We start from the raw sequence: 19,812 nt of genomic DNA on the forward strand, positions 1-19,812 counted from the left end.
ACTCTTTAATTACTGAAAATAGTACACAGGTCATATCTGAAGACAGAGTAAGAATGTTCACTTAATACGAGATCTCTCAGAGTATTTTTCAAGTAAAAGGAATTAGGCACAGTGTTGAATAACACTGGAAACAAAGAGTAGAGCCTCCGTTAGCTCAGTCAATACTGACTCAGCAAATGGAGGCTCTTTGGTTGGAAAGATCTGGGTTCAAATTGTCTAGAATATGAAGAACTTTTATTAGGTCTTTTCAAGTGCAGGGGAGTTAGCTGATTTGTGAAGATGAGGACAGTTCAAATCCTTTAAGCTTATGCATATATCCCACTTACTGTGTAGATATTCAAAACCAAATCTGACAGAACAGGTTGATTAATCCTTATTCTACAAGTGTTTCATGTCTGTATATTGTGTGTGTGTGTTCTTCCGGCCAGTTTGTCTGTTTTGACAGATGAAAAACCTAAGTTTTCAGGAAGGGAAAAAAAAACCTCCATCTCCGTATGCAACTAGCTTACTCCTCACATCATAGATAAGATTTGAACCTGAATCATTCCAACAAAAGGGTTCATCCAAACCAACTGAGCTACAGAGGCTCAATCAGTTTATTAGTACTGTAATTTGTATTATTACTGGTCAGTATTATTATGCAATCAGGATTCGCTCATGCCACTGATTTTACAAGATCTCTCCTCAACTTAATGTTTGATGGGTAGTGCTACAGTACTAGGGAATAATAATATACAAGGTTTCCCATTTCCTCCCTTGTCCAGCAATAAGTATTTTATGTCTGAATATATGGGTGCTTAAGGGTCAAAGCTGTATAACTGAGAGGAGACCTCCACATAGCCTTTAAAGGAATGCGGAGAACCGACCAGGGCTTCTGACCTAATGTCCAATCCTCACCTTCTCGTGGTGAACCCTGTTGGGTATCTACCTGGATATTGACTGAATGAGGATGGGCTGACAATTTGGGATTTAGCCGATCAAATTGTATTCTTATTGGCTTAAACCAGGGGTCAGGAACCTTTTTGAAACAAAGAGCCATTCCGCCAAAAAAATTAATTGAAACAAAATTTTGGGAGCCCCAACTTCAATTCGATTTTTCCTGGTGACTCAAAGTTGCAGTTAGTTCAAACTTAGGTAAATTTGTTTTTAATTCAGTACCTCCAGATATCAAATACCACTTTTATGATTGCATATAAATTTTTTATATGTTCAATAAATAAAATAACATTAAGTTTAAGTTTTTAATCACAAAACATGTTTAAGAGTATAATATTGCAAAAAGGTCAGAATTTGTATTGCAAAAAAGAATAATATCCGAACAAAAATAATACAATATTATTTTAATAGATATTTGATTGTTTTAATTTAAAATTCACTAATGAGACTTTTGAATTTGCATCTTCTCAGCCAATTTACTTAAATCTGGATTGTCTGTCGTGCACATTAATAGTAATTCAGCTTTCAAACTTTCATCAGTCAATTTGTTCATATACTTATTTTTAATGTAATTCATTGAAGAGAAAAATTGTTTGCAATTGTACGTTGAACTGAAAAGAGTCAAAACCCCAAAAGCAACTCGCCTGGCATTTGAATAATTAGTTGGGAAACAATTCCAACAATTAAATATAATTTTCTGTAGTGTTTCTTCCATAGTTTCCTAATTTTCTTCAATTTGTGCTACCATTTCATGACGTTTTTGTACCCAGATGCTTTTATTCTGAATCTCTAGAAGCTCAATTTGTAGTTCTGCAATTGAAATGTAATGTAGTTGTCAGTTGTTCATGCAATAAAATTTCATGCGTAACACGTCACATGCATAGTAGTATCCAGCACCACGAACAGCCCGTATAAAAAAACAATATTTAGTTGTTTGTATTAATTACATATCTTTTAATTCAATATAAAAGAGCTGCACTTTGTTCAGCCAAGAGCTGCAGGTTGCCGACCCCTGGCTTAAACCAATATACAAAATAGTACAACGACAAAATTTCATTCCAGTTGGGGAATTGCCTGGTTAAACAAGGCCCCCGTTGTTTTCACCAGGGAACTAGGGCGAACAGCGAAAAGTCAGCTACTGAAACAAATCTGAAAGCACACCCCAACTCAATATCATCAGAGTTAAAGATCGGTACTATCAACATAAGAAGCCTAAATAGCAAAGAAATGGAGCTAGCTGAGGAATTAGATAAGTACCAGATCGACATAATAGGAGTGACTGAAACAAAAAAGACACAAATTGGTGACATCTTTCTCAGCAATAAATATAGAATGTTATATTAGGCAATGACAATCAAGGAAAAGAAGGGGTAGCCATAGTATTCAACACTACTTACAAGGCGAATCTTCTTGAATGACAGGCAGTCTCAAGTAGAGTGATGTGGGCAAATATCAAAATGGGGAACTGGATAATGAGACTTATTTGTGCCTATGGTCTCACAGAAGGTTCTACTACGGTAAAAGTGGAGGAATTTTTTGAAGCTTTAGAGAAAGCAACTGACATAATGAAAAAGGAAAAGTTGGTCCTTGTTGAGGAGCTAAATAGCAAAGTAGAAAATGATTGTCAGACATACAAAAATATATTGGGAAAATTTTGGAGAAAAGAGCAAGGCTAACAATAATGGCAAATACCAGTTGAATTTGTGCTCAGGACATGGACTGGTTATTACTAACACTATGTTCCAACATAAAAATGTGCACAAATTCACATGGAGAGAAGAGGCTAGGAATAAGAAAAGTCTCATTGACTATGTTATTGTTGATAGTGATGTTTTCTCACTGGTGCAGGACACCAGAGTGTACAGAGGATTTGAAATTGGAAGCGATCACTATTTAGTCCTCAGAAGGATAAAATTGAATTTCATATTGAAAAGAATGACATGTAAGAAAGTTTTAAAGCAAATAAAAGTTGAGCAGCTCTCAGATGTGAACTGTAGACTAAAATACATAAAGATTATTTAAGAAAAAATGAAAAAGTTTGAGAACAAGAACCAAACCTTGGAGATTCAAGTCAGAGAGGCATGAGGTGAGGTTGTCTGCAAGGATAGAAAAATCAGAATTCCATGGTGGACAGAGGAAGTTAAAGAGGCAGTGAAGGAAAAGAAGAAAGCAGATCAAAAATACTATTAATAAAGTACTCCATAAAACATCATCAAAAAAGAATCTAGATTACAGTAAAACCATAGCCATCCCATACATTAAAGGGTTATCAGAAAAAGTCAACAGAATCCTACACCATTATAATCTCGATGCCACCTTTAAACCACTACAAAACTTAAAAACATATTCAACTCCTTAAGTTAAGGGGATAATAAATCCCTCATTATTTTTTATTCTCATTATATTCAACTCCTCTCATTGGCACATCCTGGAGTTTATTGCATCCACTGCACCTGTAACTTACCATACATTGGTGAAACAGGACGTACAATCCCTATACGTAAGAAAGAACACATAAGACACGTTAAATATAACCATTTTGGTGAAGCAGGCCTCTCAGATCACGCTCTCAACACCTTACACCAAATCGACTGGGAAAGTACCTGCTCTTTACACCATACAAAAACCTGGTGTGAAAGAAAATTTAAGGAAGCCTGCAAAATTCTGATAAACCACCCAAATATCAACAATAATGATGGCATGAAAATTCCAAGAATCTGAATGGCACACATTCAGCCTACCTAATATTTAGTATCCAGCATACTTCGGGACTCTAGGCAACCTTCAGCTAGTATTGGAAACCATTCCATACCAACTGGTTGGAATATATATGTATAATCATGGTGTTAGTGTATATATATATATATATATATATATATATATATATATATATATATATATATAGACTTGTTGTTGCTCCCAATGTAATTTTACAACCAATAGATAATACTAATAACAGGATTCTAGGCATTGTGTTCGTTGTGTAGTGAGGTTTTTTTTTTCACCAGAGGTCAGGCCAATAATTGTTGTGACGGTTGGTCAGTAACTTTTAACATACCATGTAGATTGTAGTGCAGCTTGTTTCTCTGTGTATATAGTATATATGCTCCAGAAGATGACCTTGATATAAAGGACGAAATGTCGAATGTGGATTTTGGTTTATATTAAACTAGAGTTTTACTCAAACAGGGTAGTTGTCTCCATAATTTTCCAAAACGTCACCTGGTGATCTGTGTATTATTGATGGAAAGAGAATGTGAGCTGAGATTTCTTGTGCGAAAGAAGAGACAAGACTGTTTTGGTACATGACCAGATTGTCCCAATCCTACTGAAGGATAATTACATAGATCAGTGTTTAAGGCACTATCTGCAGATGATCTTGATGCTTGGGATATCTGTGCACTGCATGATTTGTCAAATGAGTAAGATGAATGGAAAGTACTACCAACTGCAAAGCTGTGGATAGGATTAGTGGTGATGGAGAGTAGGTAGTTTATGTACAGATAAAAAGTACTTGAGGTATTACCATTGGTGATGAAGCAAAGAGAGAGGAAGTCATCAACCATGACATGCAGTGAATGACCAGAGAGGAATCTAGCAACCCAATTACAGAGTGTGGCAGGTAGACCAAAGGATGGAAGTTTGTTTAGTATGTCTTGATGTCTGACAATCAAAAGCTCTGGAAATGTGAAGAGCAAAAGCATAAGTTTCACCAACTTTTCCATTGCACATGTCCAGTGGTGGGTGATGTAAGCTAAGAGGTCAATAGTGGTTCTTGAATCATGGGATCCATACTTGTGGTCAGTGATTAACTGATGAGCCTCTATGTGGTGGAGAAGTTGGCTATTGATGACTGTCTCCATTATTTTGGAGAGGACTGAGGTGGTAGTAACTGGCTGATAGTTCGATGGTGGACTTCTCTCTTTGTTTGGAACAGGCTGGATATGAGATTGCTTCCACATGCTGAGATAAGTGCCTGCTATATATAAATTATAAAGATAATACAGCATGGGTGTTAACTCTTTTGCATGTTTGAAAACAATTAAGAGACTCTTTTTTGTATCCAAGTTATTTAATAATATTCTGATGGTTTTTTGTCGAAAAAGTACAGGAGGCATATGGTGCTTGGATTCCAGCACAGTAGGTGGCAATTTCCCGTGGTGATCAATACAGGGGTTTGAAGAAAAGAGTGATGCTAAGAGGTCAGCTTTATCTTTGGTGAAGTAACAGTGGTGTCAGGATGAGAGAGGGGCAAAAGTCAGGTGAGTAGAAGTTGAATCCAACGGCCTTAGCAAGGGACTAGAAGCCTTTTTGTTTGTTTGGAAAGGAGACAAATTTTCTGCTTTTAGCTTTTATGAAATCAGATTTGGATCAGCTGATGAGTGCTCTGCATTTGTTGCATGCTTTGATATAGGCAAGGTATGAAGCTGCTGATGCAAGCCACCTGCATTAAGCTGATAATTGCAATATGGCTAATAATTCAAATTAGGAAGCTTTGTATACTAAATAAATTTACATTTTCTTTACTTAAACAAACATCACTAATTATATATATATATATATATATATATATATATATACTTACCACAATTTCTGAAGTAAATGCTGATTTACTAGTAACCGTTGCTTCCATGATCTAAAAAGAAATAGTTTATCTGTGAATCTTCGAAATCTAGATAGTTGGGAAGTTTCAGTTTAGAGAAAAAAAACAAAAACAAAAACATGATTAACACATTTTTAGATAATTCAGTGCAACTAAATACTGTATAAGTCCATGCACTTTCCAATTTATTTCAAAACATGACCATTTTAAACTGAGTAGGGATTGATCACTCCTTTTCCACAACTGCTTCTTTAATTTCTTAAGTTCACCATAAATTTTTAATCTTTCAATCCTACAGACAACTAACCTGCATTTTCTCTTGAATGTGTCAATGTTTTCTTCAGATTTTTGTCATTAGTATAAGGATTTTGTTCTTGTTTTCAACCTCTGTCATTTTCCTACTGAACTATATCAGATATTTGTGTACTTCACGCTGAAATGTCCTCAACTTTGATTATTTTTAAAACTTCTGTGGATATTTTTCTCTTCAATATAAGTTTATCTTACATAGAAATAACAGCCGATTGCTTTCTTTTTCAAATCTTCTGTATACTCTTGTAACCTGAACCAACATGAAGATATCACAATCAACAATGACTGCCACTAGTCATTAAGCCTTTGATTATTTTTTGTATGTTCTCTCCATGAAAATTTATTGGAACATAGTGATAGTGATGGCCAGTCCATGTCTTGAATAGAATTCCACGTGGTATTTCCATTATGGACCGGCCATTACTATCACTATGTTCCAATATGGAGAGAACATACAAAAAATAATAAAAGGCTTAATGATAATGGCAGTCATTGTAACTTTACCCTTTTCTCCAAATTTTCCCAAAATATTTTTATGTCTGAGATTCATTTCCTATTCTGTTGTTCATATCACCAATAAGAACCAGCTTTTCCATATAAAATATCAGCGCTGCTATCTCTTACGATTGAAAAATTCTTCTGCTTGTTCCATATTAAAACCTTCTATTGAAAACCAAAGGAGCAAATAAGTCTTGTCCAATTTCCAACTTTGCTCAAATCAGTTTACTTGAATTTTATTTTTATTCTGTATTTTTTGTTATAATCATCATCATTGCCCATGGATTCAATGCCCGTTGGTGTCCGATGCCTGTTTCACCATCCTCTGCCACTTCTCTCTGTCCATCACCAGATGATAACTCCTGCAAATTCTTTCCACACCACCCTTTCACGTAATCTACTTCACTCTCAGCTTGGTCATCCTCTTCAATTTATACCATCCACTGTACCAAACATCTCGGTTTCATCTTTCTACTGTTATTCAATCTACAGATATGTCCAAATAAACTTTGGTTTCCTTTGAATTATTTTGTATTAGATTTTCTTTGCAGTTTACTTTGCGATACAGTTCTTCATTTGTTATCTTTTGTACCCATAAAATTCATAGAATTTTTCTATAACATGTTCTTATGAAAGCCAATATTCATCTCATAGTCTTGCTATGACTCACGACCATAGAGAGATCTTGTGAATATGCATGTTTCCAGCAGTCCCAGCTTTATGGGAAGGCTCACTGATTTGCTTTTCTATACTTTGTCCGATGACAAGGTATGGAAAGGTATGTCCGATGTTATCTGAGATCTTACCTCTTTTACAGTCAAAATCATGCATCATGTTGCTCCCTAGGTATGTGAAGTTCCTAACCTCTTCCAGCACTTGTCCATTGACCTCTATTTGCTTTTCATCCTCTTCTCTCCAAATTCACTGTTTTTGTTTTTATCGATGTTCATTATCAGCTCATATATTTTGCCTCCTTCACTTAACTTAAGCACTGTTCTTCTTAATTACTCTTCATCTTCTTCATTACTGGCTATGTCATCTGCAAATCACAGTGTTTATTTTAGTACCTTGAATTGAAATTTCCCTTATACTATTCTTTATGGCATCTAGTTCTTTCTAAAAGCATTATGAAGATACCTGGAATTTTGGGTCTCCTTGCTTCATGCCTCTTGTTGTTTGGAACATCTTCCTACTTCTCTACAGTTTGTCACAGCAGTCTCTGCATTGTCATTGATGTCTTGTTTCACTCCATAAGATTAGAGTACAGTCCATGCCACTTTCTGATCTATACTGTCAAATGCTTTCTGAAAGTCAACAAAACAGGTATAAACATTTTTACATAGAACTTTCTCCACAATTAATCTTAGAATTAATATTTGGTGCATAGCACTTCTGTCTCTTATAAATTCCATCTACTCATCTTCCAGATTTGATTCCATTAGTTTCCTTATTCTTTCTGTTAATATTATAAGTACTTTTCTCACATGACTCATTAGAGCTATTGTTCTGTGAATTTTGTAGTTCATTTTGCTTCCTTTTTTTTTGTGAATAGGTATTAGGATTGATCTTGTCCATTCTTTTGGTGTTTTGCCTGAATCTCAATCCATGTTACACAACTGGTACAGTTCATCTATTATCACCTTTCTACTATGTTTCAATATCTCTCCAGTGATCTCATCATTTCCAGAGTTTTATAGTTTTTCAGAAGTTTTAGTGACTTTATAACCTCATCTTACAGTATATCTGTTTCTCAATCTGTGCTTGGTGGTGATATTTCCCTCAATTCATCAATTAACTTCTTTTGGACAACTCTCCCGTGTCTTATATAACTCTGAGCAATATCTTGTCCATCTCTCTCTCCTAAATCTTCTGTGTTCATCAAGATTTGATCACTTTCATTATTTATGGCTCTCTCTCTGCTTTGGATTGCATTTATTGTTGATGTTTCTGATCATCTTATATATCTCTCTTGTTCTGTATTCACCAAAGTATTCATTGATATCCTCTCACTATTCCTCTAGCTATTTTGATTTGTCTCTTCTGACTGCCACCTTCTTCACATCATTGCATTTTGCTTTATACTGTTCTTCCATTTCTCACAGAGATCTCTCTCTCTCTCTCTCTCTTTAAAGCTCTTTTTTCTTGAATTATCCTTAATATCTCCCATGAGATCCACCTCTTCTATGGCTGTCTCTGGGACCGTCTGTTGCACTGCTTTCTTGATTGCAGACACCATTTGTTGTTTCTATCCTCCAGTTTCTTTTCCGTAATGGATTTCAGTTCTTTCTTGAGCACTTTTCTATACAATCAATTACAGAAAGATGCTTAAGAGAAATATTAACTCCAGATTCTACAAAATGGCAATTATACACTATCCTGTAGGAAGTTTTATTTTTCACTTGAGTAGACTATAATAAATTTAGTTTAACCCTTTATTAAACTAAATTTATTATACACTTTACTGTAATTTCCTCACTCAGTGTCTCATATCTCTTTCTCTCTGATTCTGAAACTGTGCCTTTACTTGTCGCCTGAGTTTCAACTTGATATTAGCAATCACTAAGATATGATCCGATTCCATGTCTGCTCCTTAAAACATTCGACACTGCTGAACTGATGTAGCCCATCTCTTGTTCATGAGTATCATGTCTAGCATGTTCTCAGTTCTTCCACCTGGAAATGTGTTACATATTTCATGCTTCAAGGCAAAATCAAGCATTCTTTCTCCTCTTCCATTGCTTACTCCATATCCAATTTTTCCATTATTCTTTCTTTTATTATAATAGACAAAGTATTTTTTTTTTTTTTTTTACTTTCATTACTGTGAAAAAATCATCCAACAATTATATAAACTGATATTTAAGATTAAATGTCCAAAGCATAAGCTGCAAAGATGAATTCTTAATTAAATAGAACATACAAATTGCAATATATTTTAATATCTGAAACCATGAAAAAAAGTGAGATGCTCGAAAATAATTAATTATATACAATTTTACAGTGACATAAGCAGAAATGAGAGAAAGAGAGAGTAAGAGCAGTAGTAGTATTGACGGTACAGAGAACTCTAGAAAATAAAGTACAGTAATAAACCACTTCACAATGCTTCACTTGATGACAATCCATTCATATGATGTGTTTATATAAACCCCAATCATTTACAGAAAAATGCATAACAGCAAAACATTTAACCTAAGATTCTATAAAATGACAATTATAAATGTACATGCACCACTAATAATGCAGATGAAGAATAAAATGTAAGAATTTCATGATTATTACAAAATACGATGACAAAAAATTGCTAGAGATACAATTATAGTAATGGAGGATCTAAATGCTAAAATAGAATTGCACAGAAGGATAAATGATAATGGGAAAAGAAGGTATAGGAAATATAAATGAAAATGAAGAGATGCCACTGAATTTTTACATGGCGAACGAATTAGTAATAGGAGGATTCATCTTTAAGCAAAAAATATACAAAAATTAACATGGGGAGCACCGCATGGAAAAACATATAATCAAATCAATCACATAATGAGAGAAAGAAAATGGCAGAATCTCTTTAGAACATGAAATCAATAAGAGGAACAGATGCTTATACAGGCCATACTTTAATAAGAGGAGATTAAAATAAGTAATCGATAAAAACAGAATGTACAACATATAGATTAGAACACAGAATGTATAGACTGGAATGAAGAGATAGCATTTGGGAATAAGAAAAATGAATTTCTTGAGTTCTCAAAAGTCAACTGTCTCAAGCAGTATGTAAAGGAGGGCTAGTGGATTTTACATATCCCTCCAGTTGGTGAGAGTGATCATGACATGATCACCTGGGTTGTGGCTAACCATATAATGACTTCTGTGAGGAAAGGATGTATGGTAAAGTAAAGGCTGGTGATTATGACAGCCTTGTACTTTACTTAGGAAACAATTGCAACTATAGCATGGAATGAAGAGTGGAGCAGTAAGGAAATAAATGCTGCTTAGAAACAGACAAAGAAATACATAAGAGCATCAATGTGTGAATGTATTCTGAAGATAAGAAGGCTGAATAAGGAAGGTGTAAAATGGATAAATGAGAAGATTAAGCATGAAATCTGGAAGAAGGCGGTGGCACTATGGAGGCTGCACAAAATGAAGCATGGTAATATTCAGTTGCACAAAGAGTAGAAAGAGCAAGACAAGTGACTCAATTGGTAAGGACAACAAAATTGCAGTACAGAAATTAGCACATCAAGTGCCAAGAAAAACCCTCATGAATTTTTTCGATATGTGGCAAGAAGAAAGAAGAATCTTTATGATAAGATGCTTGCAATGGATGAAGGTGGAAGATTGGTGACTGATGCAGAGGACATAGTTATTTAATTCAATGAGCAGTTCATCAGAAGCTCAAATGTACAGAATGAAACGAGTGAAGACTTAACGGTGAACGAGCAAGTAGTACATGAGGAGTTAAACTAGATGTCAATAAGACTTCATGATATATTACCAAATGTCTTAAGGGAATGTTCCAAGGAGTTAGCATCAGTGTTGGCCTAACTTTTTAACCAGTCTTGAAACAGCACAGGTTCCAAAGGAGTGGAAGGAAATGATGGTTCCAATTCATCTGAAGTTGTAGTTAAGGCATTGGAGAGATTGGTGAAAGATGGGATTCAAAAGTGGGTTAATAACAGTGGTATTATTTGGCTTGTTAGCATGGGTTTGTTAAAGGGTGGTCATGTTTTACGAATTGGCTTATGTACTATAACAAGTTTACGAAGGCATTGGACAAGGGAGATGCATACACAGCGGTGTACTTATATTTTGCAAAGGCTTTTGATAGACTGCCCACACCACAAGTTGGTCACTAAACTGAAGCAGATAGAAAGGAAAGTTACCAGTGGTCTGTTGCAAGGCACTGTTTTGGGACCATTGTTATTTAATTTGTATTAATGATATTGGGATATGTTTAACTGGTGATATGCAACTATTTGCAGATGATGCAAGCTGATAAGGAATCAAGCAAATGTAGTGGCCTTAGAGGAGCACTTGAATAGATTGTATGAGTGGGCAACAGTATGGAACTGTCAATTCAATGTTGCAAAGCATTTATAGGTACAGCCTCGCAGTAATCAAATTGGGAAATGAATAATATTAAGTTGGAAACCAATAAATTGTGGCATCAAACAGAGCTAATCTTCACCACCATTATTCTTTAATATATATATATGTATATATATCAATGCGATTGTTCAATGCAATTGGGGACAGTTCATGGAATGTCCAATTACAAAATGATAATCATCTTAACACACTGTCATATGAAGATAATCAGGGTTTTCAGTTTTCATGTCACCTTTATCATCTCTCACTCCTTTTACAGCACTCTCAACTCCATTTCTAAGCTTCATCAACAACCTCCAGAATATCTTACCACTTTCTTGATATTAATTTTCTATGTTCTTGCCAAAGTCCTTCCACAACTTTTGTTTAGCTAGTTTTACACAGTGTTTAGTTTTCTTACATTTGTCTCTGCATTCTCTAAGAGCACAAGCTGACTTATTTGCCAGAAACTTTTGATATGCTTTCTTCTTTTCCTTCACTGCCTCTTTAACTTCCTGTGCCCACCATGGAGTTCTGATTTTTCTATCCTTGTAGACAACCTCACCACATGCCTCTCTGGCTGAATCAATCAGGGTTTTCTTCAAGGCTTGCCACTGAATCTCCAAGGTTTGGTTGCTGTTCTCAAACTCTTTCATTTTTCCTTCAATAATCTTTATGTATTTTAGTCAACAGTTCACATCTGAGAGCTGCACAACTTTTATTCGCTTTAAAACTTTCTTACATGTTATTCTTTTCAATATGAAATTCAATTTTATCCTGCTCAAGATTAAATAGTGATCACTTCCAATTTCAAATCCTCTGTACACTCTGGTGTCCTGCACCAGTGAGAAAACATCACTATCAACAATAACATAGTCAATGAGACTTTCTTATTCCTTGCCTCTTCTCTCCATGTGAATTTGTGCATATTTTTATGCTGGAACATGGTGTTAGTAATAACCAGTCCATGTCCTGAGCAGAAATCCAACAGGTATTTGTCATTATCATTAGCTTTGCTCTTGTCTCCAAATTTTCCCTAAACATTTTTCTATGCCTGACAACCATTTCCTATTCTGCTATTTAAATCCCCAGCTACCAAGTTTTCCTTTTTCATTGTGTCAGTTGCTTTCTCTAAAGCCACAAAAAATTCCTCCACTTCTACCTTAGTAGAACCTTCTGTGGGATCATAGGCACAAATAAGTCTCATTGTCCAGTTCCCCATTGTCATATTTGCCCACATCACTCTACTTGAGACTGCCTGCCATTCAAGAAGATTAGCCTCGTATTTAGTGTTGAATACTATGGCTACTACTTCTTTTCCTCGATTGTCATTGCCTGAATATAACATTTTGTATTTATTGCTCAGAAAGATCTCACCAGTTTTTGTCTTTTTTGTTTCAATCACCCCTATTATGTCGATCTGGTACTTATCTAATTCCTCAGATAGCTCCATTTCTTTGCCATTCAGGCTTCTTATGTTGATAGTACCGATCTTTAACTCTGGTCATGTTGAGTTGGGTGTGTTTTCAGATTTGTTCCAGTAGCTGACTTTTCGCTGTTCACCCTGGTGAAAACAACGGGGGCCTTGTGTAACCAGGCGATGCCCCAGCCGGCATGAAATTTTGTCATGTTGTACCATCATTTTGTATTTTGGTTTAAGCCAATAAGAATACAATTTGATCGGCTAAATCCCAAATTGCCAGCCCATCCATGTTCGTTCAGTATCCAGGTAGATTGCCAACAGGGTTCACCACGAGAAGGTGAGGATTGGACATTAGGTCAGAAGCCCTGGTCGGTTCTTCGCATTCCTTTATAGGCTATGTGGAGGTCTCCTCTCAGTTATATAGCTTTGACCCTTGGCAAGTAATATCACATATGAGAAAAACACATGATAAACTCTGCTTACAGAAGGTATCATGAATAATGTAGTTATGCTAGCTGAGTTGAATTATAGTTGTAGAGAATGCCAGTTGGGATTTGGTAAGGAATAACCGATGCTATGTTCCTATATTTCTATTCATGCCTCAGATGATGATGAAATGGATGTGGAAGATATTTATTTATTTTTTTTATAACTGCAACAATACTAATTTTTATAACTCTCATAATAATAATACTATTTAGTTGATTATCTTTCATGGTTGAAATAAAGCCCAAAACTTATAGGGCAAGAGCATGCAGCAGAGGTGAAAGACTTGTGCATATAACACCCAACATGTAAGGCTGGTCTTTAGTCAAATATCCATTATGTTGACGACATTTTTGCCATTTGGAAAAATACAACAAGAACTATATGTCTTTCTACAGCAAACATCCCAGAACCAAATTCATTCAAGAAAAAATAATCTAATGGGTACTTTATCTTTTTGAGACATTCTAATTGGGTTAAGTGTGAGAAAGTCTATCACACTTAACCCAATTTCTCACAACTACATTCACCTAACATCAGCACATAATTCTTTACAAAAATACAGTTTCATTAAAACACCACTGTTAAAGGCCTATGCTGTCTGTTCTTTAGAAATGCTGCTCTTCAACTAGAACTCTCTATTACTAAGCAAACCTCTTCTTTTATTAGATAAAATCACAATCACAAAAATCATTAACTGTTTTTTCTCCTAATTCTATGAGTAGAGATGACTTCAGCAGGATTTTCATTCCATACATATATACAAGCACCTCTGAATGTGTTTATGTTGTTACGTAATTTCAACTTGCAGTCACATACAAGCCTGTCAAAAAAACAAAGTGCACCCCTTGTTGCTTGCTACCTAGAGTCTAGAAAATTCCTGATAACTGCAACTTATTCTACTGATTCCACTGCAAAACATTTCTCTAAACACCAATCATGGACTGCAAAGAAAACCAATAAATCAGTAATAGAATAAAGCCAGATTGCTCCCTCAAAGCTATGATCATCAAGCAAAAATTGTCATACTTTGGACATATTATGCGAGCAAATAACAGTCTGGAGAAGATGATGATGCATGCATCATCATCTTCTCAAACAAAAAATAATAATAATAAATGAAATATCTGAATTTTAAATATGGTTATTTAATTTTAGACTAAAAAGTAATATGGCTCTTTAGTTGGAAATGTGAATTAGCTAGGCCAAGATAATTCACAGAAGAACAAGCAATGAGGTTCTCCATAGAAACTCAAGCCCCACCTTTAAAATAGATAACCTACCCGGAAAACATGCCAAGTTCCCTGGCAACATTAAACGTGCCAAGTTCCTTGGCAGTATTACAAAGAAGATGAACTGATTATGTAATGTTAGAGAAAGAATAAATCACTAATTCTTACCTCATTCAACTTCTTCTGTAGACCATCTTTTTCTTCAACAAGTGTCTGAAAAACAGAACAGAATTATCATTATTATTATTACTACCTAACTTCTGAGTAACAGAATTCATCATGAAAGAGCACTGTATCTTCACATTTGACAGCTACAGTACTATGCCTGCTATACTTTTTCTTAAACATTTTTTCAATATGACATTCGCTATGTGGTAAAATTATAATTTTTCTCAAGATAATGATGCAAAAGCACCCTGTCAACAATTTTCTTTCATATTACTCAGGGTAAGATTATTTGTAAAGGCACCATTAATCACTCTGATCCACCCAAATTATGGTTTTTTTCCAGAAATACTGAACAGAAATTCAAAACACTTCTTTTGACCATGTACTGCAAGAGATGTCTCACTGGAATAAAGATTGTTGGCTCTATTGGTGAGAGATTTTATTATACCAAATTACAGAGGGGGGGAAGAGATGTTGAGAACCCATTTGTATTCACCACACCTTCCTATCTAATGGATATAGCCCCTATAGAATTAGCAAAATGCTTAACACTTCCAATCCTCAATCTTCTCTTCAGGATGATTTTAGTAATGCTTTCACCAACCTCTATGTACTGGACACATCTGAAATAAAATAGCCGAAATTTAAAAAAAAATACAACCTCTGCACTACTTTTAACCTCACTTGAAACTGGCTACCCTTATCTGTTCCCTTAAGGATGAACTTCTTCCTCTATCAGTTCATAGTATGTGCAGAGTTCAATGTTCCTGCAAGTTGCCTACTATAGTCATCATTCACATGGAAGAACATAAAGGGGGCGGAATTAGCTGTGTTCTCCTACCAGGATCTTGGCTGACTAGCCATCAGTCATGCTTGTAGCATGTTGAGCACAGTTAAGCTTGGGATGGATTTCCGTGGTGGGTTGGCAACCTACGACACAGTCTAAAACCCTGATATAGATGGAAGTGCCAATATTTCGGTGAAGTCTGGAGGGCCATACCCTGGAAGTCTTAGTATCATGCCTCCATGTGGACCCCCCCCCTGGGAAACATGGTGTCGTAATGAGCCATGGCAAAGTTGATACTAAGCAAAGAGCTGGCAGAAAGCTATAAAGAGCATCTCCCAAGACGTTATGTGGCCAGCATGGGAGATGTTAGGACTGCAATGACATCTGCTGTTTCATTATTGGCGGAAGAATTCATATATCGATGGCAATGTGAAAACAACTGGCAGGCGGAAGATTCTAAATATAGATCAATGGCTGACAGAGTGAGCCAAGTTAGCTGGCTATTGCAGACGTGGAAGAGATCGGGGCCTCACCACGTTACTATCCTCTATCCTATAGTTGACCATGGAGAAACGGAAATATTTTACAAACTATGCTTTGGAAGTTGGAACCTCTGAAACGTCCCAAGCTGTAAATAGTTATAGGAAAGAAGACACTGAAACTGTGATTAAAATGAGTGCTGCAAGTGCACTCCATGACGATGTCAACTTAAATCCGAAAGGACGGTTGGCATCTGATATTCCTCATTTGAAAACAAGAAACAGAGTCTTGAAAATTGGAATGTGAGAACATTATATAAACTAGGGAATTTTGACAACCTTATACAGGAAATAAAAAGACTTAAAGTTGATGTGATGGGAATCAGTGAAACAAGATGGCCTAACATGGGAAAACTAGAAAAAGATGGCTTCCATTTGTATATTCTGGTGGAGAGAAGCATGAATATGGAGTGGGTTTCATTATTAAGAAAGACATCTTTAAATCTGTAATGGGGCTGTTGTCCATAAACGAAAGAATAATACTTATTAAATTAGCTGCAAAGCCTTTTAACATCATAATTATCCAGGTTTATGTCCCTACGATGACTCACGATGATGAAGAAATAGAAGATTTTTATGATAACTTACAAAAATCTATAGAATATGTAAAATCAAATGAAATACTCATAGTGATGGGTGACTTGAATGCAAAGGTTGGAGAAGGGGAAGAAAATCCAGTTGTTGGAAAATTTGGACTAGGCGACAGAAATGAAAGAGGTGAGAGATTGATACAATTCTGCATTCAAAACAACTTGTGCATAATGAATACTTTCTTTCAACATCCAAAGTGCAGACTGTATACTTGGACAAACCCAGATAACTCTATAAGAAACCAAATAGATTTCATAATGATAAATAATAGATACAAAAATAATATAACCAACATAAAAACATACCCAGGTGCTGATATAGGTTCAGACCATAACCCTGTTGTGTCCACTTTAAAAATTAAGCTAAAAAACATTTCTAAAAACAATCATACTGAAAGACTTGACTTCACAGCTCTGAATATACCTGACAACATAATGGTGTTTAACTCAGAAATTAGGAAGAAATTAGATCATGTAGGATATAAAACAGAAGACAATACACTTTGTAACACAGAGGAAATTGAAAACAGGTGGTCAAATTTTAGAAGTGCAATATATAAGACGGCTAACGAAGTTATCCCAAAAATTAAATTGGACAAACAATAAGAAAAAACCCTGGATGACTGAATCAATACTAGAACTTATGAATGAAAGACGAAAAAAGAAAAATACACACCAGTATAGAATACTCAGTAAAATTATAAAAAATCAATGCAGGAAAGCTAAAGACAAGTGGCTAAATGAAAAATGTAAAGAAATAGAGGAACTGGACAAGAAACACAATAGTAAAGAAATGCATAAATCAATCCAAGCCCTGTCAAATAAAAAGAAAAATTTCAACCATAATCCTTGTATAAAATATCAAAATGGAAGAATGCTACTAGAGACACAAGATATCATAAAAAGATGGAAAGAATATGGAAAAGAACTGTTTGATTCTGATCGCACAGACGCACCAGATATACAAAATATGGATGGTGAACCAATTACATATGAAGAAATAGAATATGCTCTAAGTCAAATGAAAACAGGTAAAACACCAGGCCCCGATCAGATCCCTATTGAATTGTTAAAGAAAGTAAATGAAAACACACTTAATGACCTAAAGGTTATTTTTAATAACATCTATGATACAGAATACATCCCTGATGATCTAAGGAAATCCATCTTTCTCACAATTCCCAAAATTCCAAGAACTTTTGAATGTACAGAATATAGACTAATAAGTTTAACAAGCCACGTTACAAAATTACTACTGAGAATAATCCTAGAAAGAATAAAAGGCACTTTGTCAGTAGAAATAGAAGACACTCAATCAGGTTTTCAAAAAGACAAAGGTACAAGAGAAGGAATCTTTAATTTGAAAACATATGTGAAAGAAGCCTTGACAACCAGAATAGCATATATATCTTTGTTTTATTGATTACACCAAAGCATTTGATTCAATAGATCACAAGAAATTAATACATATCCTACAGAATAATGGGTTAAAAGGAAAAGATCTAAGTATAATTACAAATATATACTGGAATCAAATGGCCTCAATAAGATATAAAAACACATATTCTGGCAACTTTGAAATCAAAAAAGGAGTAAGGCAAGGATGTGTCTTATCATCACCCTTACTGTACAATATATATAGTGAGCAAGTTTTTAAAAATATTTCAGAACTGAAGGGTGTAAAAGTCGGAGGTAGGAACTTCAACTACTTCAGGTATGCAGATGACACAGTTCTTATAGCTGAATCTGAAGATGATCTTCAAAACTTAATCACAGAAATTTACAACAGAAGCTTAGACACTAATTATTAACCTAAAGAAAACAAAGCACATGATTATATCAAAAGAACCAATAAATAAGAAACTGAACATAACTGTTAACCAAAAGAAAATTGAACAGGTTCAGTCTATATATTTGGGACAAATGTTTACAGACAGAAGAAATTCCCTTAAAGAAATAAAAAGAAGAATAGAGATGGCAAGAAAAGCCTTTACTGATATGAAAACTGTTCTAATATCCAGAGACATTAATATAGACACAAGAAAAAGATTAATAAAGTGCTATATCTGGTCAAGCCTTCTCTACAACGGTGAAACTTGGACTCTAAACAAAGAAGCAGAGAAAAAATGAAAAACGAAGATGTTTTAAAGAAAGCAAAAATGAAAAGAACATTAATGAAAATAATTAAAGAGCGAAAACTTAAATATTATGGACATCTAACTAGATGAGAAGGCATTCAGAAATTAATATTAGAAGGGAAATTGGATGGAAAAAGAGGGAGAGGTAAACCCAGGAGAATGTGGTTTGAAGACATTAAGGACTGGACTCGCTTGAATTACCATAAATGTTCACAGCAAAAGAAAGAAAAAGGTTCTGTGAATGGTTGCCAACCTCCTTCTAGGGGATGACACTTGAAGATGTAAAAAAAAAAAAAAAAAAAAAAAAAAAAAAGGAGGGAAAGGGACATGTTATGTTGACAAAACCAAGTAATACACTCTTTAATTCTCTTCTAAAGGCAGATGGTGTGAAGGTTAAAGATGCAGAAGAGGTTGTTCAACTAATGAGTGCCCATTTTGTTAAAAGCTATCAACCTGGTGTACGCAACATTGAACTCGCTGCTACCTCTTCATGGATGAAGAAATTCAGGTGTATGAGGAAGAGGAATTAGAGCTGTTGCACAAACTGAATAAAAATTCAGCTGTAGGGACTGTTGAGATATCAGCATGTGTGCTAAAAGAGTGTTCAGCTGAACTGGCTATTCCTTTGACCAGGCTGTTTAATATGAGTCTCAGAACAGGGAAGATTCCACAGGAATAGAAAGAATGTATGGGAATTCCATTGCATAAAGATGATGCAAACACCGATGTATCCAACTATCGACCAATTGGTATCCCAGGAGTGGTGGTGACGTTTTTGGAAAAACTGGTTAAGGCTTGCATTCAGAAATGGGTTGACAGTGAATCTACACTTTGCAATGAGCAACATGGGTTTACTAAGGGAAGGTCATGTTTTAGCAACTTGCTTGCATTCTATAACAATGTTACCATTCAAACAAACAAGGGGAATGAATACACCAAGATACTTTTGGATTTTGCTAAGGCTTTTGACAGAATACAGCACGTAGACTGTTGCATAAATTGGATAATA

General features: G+C 35.1%; 1 protein-coding gene across 2 annotated transcripts in view; it reads right to left on the reverse strand.

Annotated features, from left to right (window-relative positions):
- LOC150106127 (TNF receptor-associated factor family protein DDB_G0285149-like) overlaps nucleotides 1-19,812 on the reverse strand; it is a 246,739-nt gene that overhangs the window by 105,052 nt on the left and 121,875 nt on the right. For both annotated transcript variants that reach the window (XM_090393876.1, XM_090393875.1), the window contains exons 8-9: nucleotides 14,750-14,794; nucleotides 5,522-5,572 (exon numbers count right to left, since the gene is read on the reverse strand). In XM_090393876.1, coding sequence (XP_090250002.1) covers nucleotides 5,522-5,572; nucleotides 14,750-14,794 — 96 coding nt within the window. The remainder of the gene's footprint in view (nucleotides 1-5,521; nucleotides 5,573-14,749; nucleotides 14,795-19,812) is intronic.

This window comes from Typopeltis vanoorti, chromosome 6 (assembly GCF_054136105.1).
Source record: "Typopeltis vanoorti isolate ZY-2024b chromosome 6, IOZ_Tvanoo_1.0, whole genome shotgun sequence".
In the NCBI taxonomy this organism is placed as follows: domain Eukaryota; kingdom Metazoa; phylum Arthropoda; class Arachnida; order Uropygi; family Thelyphonidae; genus Typopeltis; species Typopeltis vanoorti.